This window comes from Lactuca sativa, chromosome 4 (assembly GCF_002870075.4).
Source record: "Lactuca sativa cultivar Salinas chromosome 4, Lsat_Salinas_v11, whole genome shotgun sequence".
In the NCBI taxonomy this organism is placed as follows: domain Eukaryota; kingdom Viridiplantae; phylum Streptophyta; class Magnoliopsida; order Asterales; family Asteraceae; genus Lactuca; species Lactuca sativa.
The window spans coordinates 180,109,614-180,121,279 of record NC_056626.2 but is presented as its reverse complement, the minus strand read 5'-3'; the positions used below and the strand labels follow the sequence as shown (position 1 = coordinate 180,121,279).

The 11,666-nt window shown below is 35.0% G+C and overlaps 1 protein-coding gene across 1 annotated transcript; it reads left to right on the top strand.

The window, feature by feature from the left end:
- The first annotated feature begins 4,907 nt into the window (after nt 1-4,907).
- On the top strand, nt 4,908-5,795 carry LOC111907895 (uncharacterized). Its single transcript, XM_023903706.3, has one exon. It carries the CDS (start codon nt 4,990-4,992, stop codon nt 5,569-5,571), a length of 582 nt encoding a protein of 193 aa, XP_023759474.1. The 5' UTR covers nt 4,908-4,989; the 3' UTR covers nt 5,572-5,795.
- The last annotated feature ends 5,871 nt before the right edge of the window (nt 5,796-11,666 follow it).

The window sequence follows — 11,666 nt, the reverse complement described above, 5'->3', positions numbered from 1 at the left end:
GATAGAACCGGTCGGGCCGGGACCGGGACGTTATTTTGGTGGATTTTTAGAACCGGGAACCAGTAGGAACCGGAACCGATATAACCGGAACTGGGAAAAACCGGTAGAACCGGCAAAAACCGGAACCGTATGATGCTATTTTTCGAGGACCGGTTTCAACATTTGAAGACACGACAAGAACCGGTAGGAACCGGAAACCGGTAGAACCGCCGGGCCGGTTCGGTTCTTGATTTTGGCCGAAGCCGGTTCCCGGTTCCGGTCCAGTTTGGTCCGGTTCCGGTCCGGTTCGGTCCTTTTGCTCATCCCTATAAATGAAGGTTTTCTTGCCACTTGTCATTCTCTTATTTAATTTGTCGAATTTCTTTTTATAACTAGTTTATAACCCGTGGAAACCACGGTTATAAAATTAATTAAACTATTATAGTGAGAACTTAAAATTATCAATCAATTATTTCAAATAAATTATTAATTAAGAGATATTTTTTAGTTATATAAAATTATAATCGTTAATTTAAATAAATATGTGAAATTATATCACTTTATTCTAATGTAATTAGAGTGAGAAATTTAAAATTTAAAATTGAGAATTAATAGGTTGATAAGTGGCATGCATTAATGAAGAAGCTTAATAGAGTGACACATGACAAAATTAGAATAAAATATGCATTAATTAGGAGGCTTAATAGGATGACACATGTCAAAAGAAGATTAAAACTATTCTTTTATTAGAATAGGGATTATTTTGAATTAATTTTTTTTCCACATGTCATCTTGTATTTTTTTTGGATTCGACAAATATATTATAAAAAAGAAAACATGAGAAAATAGTTACAACCACACATCCGTGGCAATACAGATTGTCTTAACAGAAAATAGGAGAGAAAAAACAAAAAAAGCATACAAATTAATAGAAAAAAGGGCATTGAGACCATTTTGCCCAAATCAACTCCATCTTGATACCCATGTTCTTCACCCAATTGAAAGTCATAAATTTAACATAATCGATTACTTTATCAGGTGGTAGCCGTTTTTTTTTTTTTTTTTTTTTTTTTTTTTTTTTTTTTTAAAACAGTATCATTTCTTACTATCCAGGTTCTCCATAGTGTAGAGTAGCAAATTGCCAGAAATATCTTTCGTTTATTTGTGCATGTTCCCCATCTATTGGCAAAGTTCAAGACATCTGACACCGCTCGAAGATCTTCCATGTTTATATTCACCTTACACCATCTAATTATTCCTTCCATGGCCATCAAGGAGGCGGTTTGGTCTTGCGGGAATGAAAAAGCTCCTGGGCCGGATGGCTTCACATTCAAATTCATCAAGAAGTATTGGGAGGTTCTTCTGGGTGATATTGCATCGGTTGTCAAATACTTTGAGCGATTTGGAAAAATTGATTCATCTTGCAACTCCTCATTTATCTCCTTAGTCCCCAAAGTCAAGGACCCTCTTACGATACAAGACTACATGCCAATTAGTCTTATAGGGTGTATTTACAAAATCATATCCAAGATCCTATCGCTCAGAATAAAGAAAGTCATGAAGAACTGTATTGATGAGGTACAGTCTGTATATGTAGAGGGACGAAACATACTTGACGGGCCCCTTGTGGTGAATGAAATTTGCTCATGGGCAAAAAAGAAAAAAAAAGAAAATACTCTTATTTAAGGTGGATTTCGATAAGACATTCGACTCAATCAACTGGGGCTTTCTTGATACCAATCTTATGCATATGGGTTTTGGAAACAAAATGAGATCATGGTTAAAAGGATGCCTTGAATCCTCCAAATGCTCAGTTCTAGTCAACGGTAGCCCGATAGAAGAGTTCCCGAGATATCCAAAGGAGTTAAAAATGGAGATCCGCTCTCCCCGTTCCTGTTCATTGCATCTATGGAGCGGCTAAGCGCAACAATGAGGGCTACGTGCGAAATTGGACTATATCAAGGTATTAAGTTGCCAAATGATGGTCCGTTAATCTCCCATCTGCTATATGCGGATGATGCCCTATTCCTCGGTGAATGGACGAAACAAAATATAAAAAACCTAGCCCGAATCTTGCATTGTTTTCATGTTGCATCGGGACTCAAAGTTAACTTCAATAAATCGAGAGTTTTTGGTGTTGGATCTGATATGCAAGAAGTATCAAGTTGGGCCAGACCCCTAGGATGTGAACCCTCCTCTCTCCCATTCACATACTTAGGGGTCCCGGTTGGTGCCAATATGAACTTGAAAAAAAATTGGGTGCCAATTCTGGAAAGATTCAAATCCAAATTATCAAAATGGAAGTCAAAAACCTTATCTTTCGGCGGCAGATTGACACTCATTAAGTCAGTTTTAGGAAACCTTCCATCATATTACCTTTCCTTATTTGTGGCACCAGAGGGCATTATTGACACTTTGGAAAAGATGAGGAATCGGTTTCTTTGGGGTGGATCAGATGAAAAGAAAGTGATTCACTGGATCTCGTGGGACAATGTTACTTCATCCAGGGAATCTGGTGGTTTAGGTGTTGGTACAATAAAAGCTTTAAACGTCTCTTTAATAACTAAATGGTGGTGGAGGTTGAGAATTGAGCCGAATCATTTATGGGCTGTTGTGATAACAAGTGTGCATAATCTAAGGTCGAAAACTGATGAATGTTACTCAGCAAAGTCACTACCGGGGGTATGGAATAACATAGCTGGAATTGAAAAGGATCTAAGGAAAAAGAATATTCATGTCAAGACAGTGTTAGTCAAGCAACCGGCCAACAACGGACTCACATGGAAATGTGGGCTCACCCTGGATGGATCTTTCACCATGAATGCTCTCAGACTAAAGTGGGACTACCGGCCTCCATTGACCAATACATGTTATCTTATAAGTTTTCTTTTTTTATTATTATTTTTTTTTTAAATTTCATATAATATTTTAATATAATAATTACAATAAATGTATGATTAATGGATATCATTGTCATTAATAAACTTACCTTTTAATTTTTAAAATTTTCAAAATTAAAGCTTATTAGTTCTTTTGTTTATTAATTTAAATTATTTTTTTTAAATTTAAAAGATAAAAAACATTTTCAGTATAATAATTTATTATTTTTTTTATTTTTTCTTTTAAATTTAAAGTTCTCAAATATTTAGACCTTTATATTTATTTTTTATTTTTTAAATTAATCAATGTAATTTACTTTATCATTGTACATAAATTGATTTTCTATATTATTATATGATAATTACCATCAGTATTGTTTAAAATACAATTCAAAACATAATGAATATTTGAAGATTCTTATACCAACTCATATGACTCATTTTTCATCTTAACAAAATAAATATCTATATCTGTTCAACTATTATTCTATTAAACTATTATTGGGGATGGTCGGATGCACCTTTAATTTGTGTAACGGCGTCTGATACTAACGTGGCAGTTGCGACGTGGTTGAATAGCAGTGGTCACCAAACCTCTATTGCTAAGTAATTGCCTTTTTTCACCTCCACGCCTATTTAACCCACTAAATGGGTCACTGCTTTTTGGTTATAGTGACAGTATGGTGCTATGGTCCATCAAAGATGTATCATTCTTACACATGTAACAATTTAGTTGTTCCTTTAAAACAAAAATCCTACAAACTAAATTATTTTCCCTTACACAATGTTGCGATAACTGGTTCTAGGATATGTTGTAACAAACATGTTTATAAAATACTAGTCTAGCATTCAATATATACTTCATTATACATTGATGTTAAAAATTAGAGAAACTATAATCTGTGTTGATTAAATTTGCAATGTATTTTATAGTGATTGAATTTAGGCTTTAGCGATGCAAGCAAAGAAAAGCAAGAAGACATGAAATATGGATTTACATGGTTCGGTCAAATAGATTTAACCTATATCGAAGACTGAAAATGAAGGATTCTTTCACTATTCAACAGCTTCGACGGATACATCAGAAACCCTAGCTACGAATATTCATAACCAAAAAAACCTAGAATTATTGGTCAGACCAGTATACAACTAATAATAAATAAATTAAAATGTTCATACCACAGAATGATCGGTCATTCGCGCACTTTTCACAATCTTGGTTTTACCTGTTTGTTAGTTCTGATTCGGGTTGTTCATTCAGACCGCCAAATTAAAAGTCACAAACAATCCCGAATACAAACGAATGCTAAACATCAATATATACATCTAAAATGATAATTATAATATATAAATGAGGATAAACTAATGTAAAAACATAAAAACACAAAGACTAAATATAAGGAATATTGATATATTGTAACTGTTCTATTATTCTGTCATGAAGATGATTAAATCAATGAAATCGTTTTCAAGACTTCCCCTAACTATAGCCATAGATAACCTGTTCGCAAATAATGCAAAGCGTCTTGAGATTTGTGGTATTCTAATTTTATACAGTAATTACTGATAAAATTTTATCAAAATCAAATGTTACAGAATAAATTTCTAGTTGTATGCACATTATTGATGAAGTTTTTAAAGAAACCATGTTTTGATTTTATAAGTCCAGCGGTATCCGATTTATCCTTCTTTATTGAGACCGAGGTTAAGTATGGTTAGAAACATAGAGATGGATTTAAAACTAATTTAAGAGTAAGTAAAATTTTCTTTTAAAAACAAATCAAACTGTAATTTATTATCAAATGACCATAATCTTATCCAATCGAAATCTGCCACCAATAATTGCTGATTGAACCTCGTAACAGAATGGGAAGAAAAAGAAAGCAGTTTCTACAGTAAATTAAGATATATAAAGCTAATTACACGTGTTCCAATATAGAAGGTAGCAACAAGTCAATAGTTAACTTAACATCAAAGGACAACCGAGGAGTATGATTGTGTCTTCCCCCTCCCCGAAGCCCCCTATATATACCACTCCTACCATCATTCCATTTCATCAACAATTTCTTTTCATCTTCAATATAATATCATATCTGGACAAAAATCATCAACAACATTCCTACTTATAGAAATGGAACAAAATCCAACGATTTTAGCCAAGAAAGTTTGGAGCTTCATTCGTGTGCCCTATTTCATGCTGCGAAAAGGGATATCCAAGAGAAAACTGTTGTTGGACCTCAACATGATGATTAAACGTGGCAAGATCTCCGGAAAAGCCTTACACAACAGTATTTTTCACCACCATAACAACCGGGCGGCTTTCACCACCAACCACCGCTCCCACCATCTCTCTTTCACATCTTCTCCGCCTGATGAATACGAGTTCAGCTGCACCAACAGCCCTGCCAATGGTGACGATCACCCATTCTCTCTAATTTCACCTCAAAAGAACCATCACTCCAACTGTAAACCGGCGGAGGATCTTGATATGATGGCCGTCAATGCTGTGCTTAAAGCCATGGAGATGATTCACAGCGAGGCAGTGTCACCGGCGCTTCCAGGGTATGGGAGGAGTCCGATGGTTAGGCAGCTGAGGGTAACCGACTCTCCGTTTCCGTTGGGTGGTGTGGATGAGGACAACCATGTAGATGAGGCGGCGGAGCAGTTCATAAGTCGATTCTATAACGTCTTAAGGCAGCAGTCAGCAGAATAAGAAAGCGTCGTCGTGAATTAACAAATATCTTCTTTTCGAATGTGTTGTCTTATTACACCTGTTTACAAGCATATTTTTGGTAGTGCTTGTAAATGTCGTTTGTAAGTAATTGTTGGATGTGCCTGAGATGCAAATATGCAGTTGTACATTTCATATATGTTACACTGATTTAGAAGAATAAACTTTTGGTCGAAGTTGAATAGTTATGATGGACTTCTAGTTCATATGTACAGATATGTTCTCTAAACTGCAACTAATGTCTCAGCAACTGCTTTGTAATTTTTGCGAGAATATTGGTTTCATCAAGGAAAATTTTAGAATTAACGTTGCATATATTTTTACAAGTCTTTTAATTTGCAAAAAAATAAAAAAATAAAAGAAAATAAAAAGATACCGTTCAACAGCATTTTGTTGGAAAAATTCAGACAAACCAATGTCATAAGCCGCAATTTATGGATTCTTACCCTCGATTAAAAATCGTTTTAAACTTTATTGACTAGATAATGAGAACATATTTACTTTTGTTTCTATTGATCGTAAAATTTAAACCATATTTATTGTAGTGGTTATGGAATTTTTTTCAATTAATAATCTAAAGAGTAACCACTAAGAAAAGGAAAGTAAGAGCTTTACTTTTCCAAAAACACCACCACATAGATTTTCACAAAATTATATATCTCTTCGATAGAGATTTGTGGTTGATCTCTGCCTAATGCGTAAGAGTACACTTGTATGTCGCACTTATTTCTTTTTCAATTTATACATTTTTAATGTTACATTGTAGCCGTGTGATTTGACATGGGAAAACTAATATTAATTGATCGAGTAGTATAATTATTAATGAAAATTATTAAAGATATTTTTATTGTTTAGACCGGAGGTAGTGGTGCCACAAAAGTTGCACTTCTTTCACTGCCATATAAGCGGCACCTCACCCTTAACAACAAAAGTATGGTTTCATACTGCACTCAAGGAGTAGTGCCACAATTTGGTGTTTTTTTTTAATAAATAAGATGGACTAATCAGGACACGGTAAGAAAATTGGATCAATCACATTGTTTGAAGAATTCACTACAAGAAATTGGGGTATCAGTGGCGACGCCTTTAACGACGACGCATGACATTAGCGACGACATGTAATTGACGCGTTATCTGTCGCCGCTAAAAGTCACCTAATAGCGATACGTGTCAAACGAGGTGCATCTGATCGCTTTGTTTTCAATCCAAGGGTTGTAACGGAACGAAAAAAGGCACAAACTTTTCTCTCCAGGGTGTCGCCGCTAATGCCCGTCGCCGCTAAAGGCCTTTACAAATAACCCCCGCTTCAGCTTCTTTTCTTGTGTATCGTGTCTTCTCTTACCTGTGGAACCTCCCAACTAGTGACCAAGTGACTCCAACCATCAAACAACCCTAACCACCGGTTCGTGCCACAAGTCCGCCGTCACTGCCGACCAAACCTCCAATACCGGCGACCTAGACCTCGATTACCGGCGACCTAGCTGCAATTCCGAAATTTTAACGATTGAAGATCGAATTCCTACTTATTTTTTATTATTCTTCTGTTTTGATGGTAATTTGCGTGATGAATCTGTTGTATAATTTTCAAATTTTGTTTGGTTGAGTGATTATATTTGTATTTTGAGGTATGGAAGTGTTTATGCGTTTTGAGGGATTATATATGTTTTTTCAAATTTATGTAACATTTTGTATATTTTCTTCAAATTTATGTTTATGCTTAATGTTGTGTATCAGCTTGAAAATGAAATTAGGCATGAAATTGAAATTGGATGTATAAATTTGTTTAATTTTGTATTTAGATGTATATATTTGTATGAATTTGAAATTAGATGTCTAAAATGGTAGGTGCTATTCGGTATTTGTTGTATGAAATTGGTTGTATTACTTAATTGTTTGAAATTGGAATTTGAATTGGATTTATTGTATGCTTAATTGTATGAAATTGGAATATTAAAGTTGTATGGTATGTCTAAAATGAAATGAAAACTGGAATTGAATGTATTGTAGACATGTATGATTATGTAAGTCAGGGATCCACCACCTCTGGTAGGATTTGGTCGCGGTCAGCATGAACAGGATGATAAATCTTATTATGATATATTTATTAACTACCTTTTTATAAAAAAAACTATTATAAATTATTGTGACTAATATTTTTAATTATATTTTTTCAGCTGAGCTTCCAAAGAAAAGAAGGGAAGGTTGATTCGGGCGAATAAGGGAAAATAAGTGAAAGCTCGTGGATTTGGATTTTGACAGGAAGATCACATATTCCCCTATCAGGAAGCGTGCTAACTGTTTTTCATGTGAGTTTGGGAGGCATATGTGGATGAACATACCTTTCAGCATATCTGGTTGGGACAATGTTTTCCTCGTGTTAAGGAATGCAACAGTTGTGCATCTAGAGGTAAGTTTGTTGATATTTTAAGTTTAGTTGTGATTGGTATTCAATTAACCAACCTTTTTGTATTTGTAGAATAAGTTTGATTTGGATAAGGTTAACTGTGACATCCCCATTTTCACGGCCAGAAAAAACCGATTTTGTTTATACTTTTTAAAAATTAGAGTACCTCTTTAATAAAAATGTTGCGGAATTTTTTTCCCAGTAAAACATGATAAATACGTTATCAATGCATTTCCGAAGAAAAGTATTTTCATTCATTTTAAAACATTTGAGATGTCATTGTCAATACATAAACATAAGCATAAACATAACTTACATTCTTTATCACTAGTGATTTATATCTCCTTAATCTCTCAGTGTAATGTGACTTCATATCAACACCTGTGATATAAATAAACTGAGTGGGTCAGGTTGGGAAACATGGTGAACACATAGGGTTTTCAACCCACAATAATATAATTATTATGTTTAATATTCAAACAATTAATCAACCCAATTACCAATCCCCATTATCTTCCTTAGTCTTAACGATCTACCCTAAGAATCATCTATCCTGCATTTGTTCATTTTGAAGCCTATTGCTTCCAAGGTTTATATGATAGGCACTAAGCCCATGGCCGCCAATGCTTGTTCGTAAAGCACTAATTTCATAGCTGCTAAAGTTTATTCATCGAGTACTAAATCCATAGCTACCAGTGTTCAACTAATAGGTACTAAACCCATAGCTACCAACGTTTATTTAACAGGTACTAAGTCCATAACTACCAACGTTTATCTAACAGGTACTAAGTCCATAGCTACCAATGCTTATTCGATAGACACTAAGTCCATAGCTGTCAATGTTATTTGTTAGGCACTAAGTCTATAGCTGCCAATGTTCACTCATATCATCTTTCATCTCTCATCATTCATCTACCAATGTTCTACCCAACATATTCGTAGATCTAAAATACATATACAGTTTAAATTATTTAAAACATTTATAAAATTGTTCATCCAACATAGAAAGCAAGTATTCAAATAATATGCCCACATAGCACGTAATTTATATAAAATACTTCATATCTATGTGTAAGATGAAAGTAACTATGCACTCGCAGCATGTAATTTATATTAAATACTTCATATCTATGTGTAAGATGAAAGGGACCATGCACTCACTTGTTAAGGTGGTGATTCCGAACTCGGACAGCGCTTCGCTTCTATTAATTTATTTTCGTTCGACGAAACCTAGTATCATTACCACTAAAGTTTAGTCTAATAACCACCGAGACTAATTAATAGTCTAGCTATTATTACTATTATATAAGCGTTAAACACTACTCTTCACTCACTATGTACAGACAGGGGCTAGACATAAAACACCAGAGGGCAGGACAATTTTGGTATATAGCACTTCTGAAATCCAACAACCCTATGCGGCCCTTTAAACCAAATTCCCGTACCACAAGTGGTTAAAAATATACTATAATGACACTTATGTAACTCATAATAATAGCCTAAATATTTATTATAAGTTCCCAATAACAATAATATATTTAAATAAAAGCTATATTTAAAATAGGGCATGCGTATCTTACCTGCGAGGAGGTTTGGCTATAAGTCGAGCTCCACAGGGGCAGAACTTCCGAGCCCAAAGCTCTTCTTCTTGGAGCCGTCAAGTGCTTCGAAGCTTTCTTATAGAGCTAGGGGAGTTTTGGGAGGTTTAGAGAGAGAGAGAGTAGAGAGAGAAGGGTGGAGGTGTGAAGAAATGAGGGTGGAAGGGGTTGTCTTTATAGGGTGAAATATGGTTGAAATTGGTGCCACATGTCACCATCTAGAGGCAAGCCTTGGGGAGAAAGCAATGGCCAAGATTGTGCCACGTCACCCCTTTTGCAGCAGCACCCTGCCAACTTCTAAATCCCGTAACTTTCGCATACGAGCTCCGTTTTCGACGTTATTTATATCCAGGTATAGGTAAAAATAAGATCTACAACTTTCATTTTGAGTCCATCAGCTAATTCTCAACTGATCTTAAATTTAACAGTACAATGAGATTATATTGTTAAATGTCCGCGTAAAATTCATAACTTCTACATACGAACTCCATTTTCGTCTGACTTTTTACCGTTGAGTTCCTATTAATGAGATCTTCAATTGTCATTTTGGTCGCGTAGGCCAGAAACCGCTCGATCTAAAATTCGAGTTTCAAGTCGTGCACTGTTATGCCAAATCTTAGAAAATTCATAACTTCGTCATACGAAGCTAGATTTGGGCGTTCTTTTTTTTGTATGTTCTCGGTCTAACGTATACTAAAAATTTTGTTTAGATTTATAAGGCTAAAAATTCCTCCATCATAAATTCACTATTTACGTCTCCCGGTGTCGTGTCGGTTTTGTCGAAAGACTTCGACGGGTCATAACTATTTGTTATTACTCGGATTTCGGCATTCTTTATATGTACGGAACCCTTGTAACATATAATACCACTTGGAAAAGATTAATCCTTCTAAATAATCTTCCATCAAAAACACATTTTTGATGCTTATTGTCTCTAAATTGACTAGCCCGGATCTGCGGGCGTTACAATTATCTCCCCCTTAGGATGATTACGTCCTAGAATCATCAACGAAACAGGGCAGTATAATGACTCCATATGTTATCTCTTCATCCTAGGTAATAATCGTAACTTTTTTATTTCTTCGAATGAGTATCTAACTCGTGGACTTCTTGATTATATGTGGTGTTCAATCTTGCATCCGCTCTTCATACGGTGTTCGACTTTCAATTGTAACCTTCAAGTTACAATCTTGATCCTTATTAGAAGCTCCTAGTCCTTCGTAAACAAACTTTAATTCGACTATCGTAATAGACCGATGGGTCATGTTCTAATTACCTCTCATTGTATGATGCAATTCTTAGACTCTGGTTTCTTAGAGTCAAATTCCATAAAGGAATATACCTTCCTTCATGTTCTAATGTGAGATAATCATATTCTAGTATACAACACTTCTAGCTACAAGCTTCTTACTTTAACAATGATTGCTGAACTTCTATTGATTGCTTCGATTATCTTTCACTTCAATATTCTGGCTTAGGTCAGATGCTAGATCGAACTTGGTTCTCTAAACGATGTAACATACTCATCTTAGTCGGACTCAATTTGATATGACCAGTTGGGTCGGAATAACCATCTTTTTCTTAGTCATTACCGAAAAGAAAGGTACGACATACTTGAACAAAATGGAATCAATTACTAGCTTCTTGGTAACCTTGTGACTTTCCCTGATCCAAGCGTGAGTCCTATGCTTCCGGTAGTATAGGCCTCTACTACCTTTCACACCTACTCATACTCGTCCCAAATATTGTCTCGCAGTTCTCCAAGTCACATAAACAATTTTAACACATACAAATGTTTCCAAACAGTCATATAATTTTCCCTAGACTCTACTAGGACTTTTTCCATGCGTAACTTCAATCATCAATTTTGCTTCGACTCGGTTGGTAATGCAAATGTCAGACGATGGGATAACTTCATGGATTATATGAAAAATCTTTCTTTCTGCTAATCGTGAGTGTACTTCTCCCATACTAGACGTATTAATTATTAGACGCATTCTAAAGACAAGATATCACTCTTACGATATCTTCTGATAGGTACTATTCAATATCGTAAGCCTTCTCATTTCCTCCAT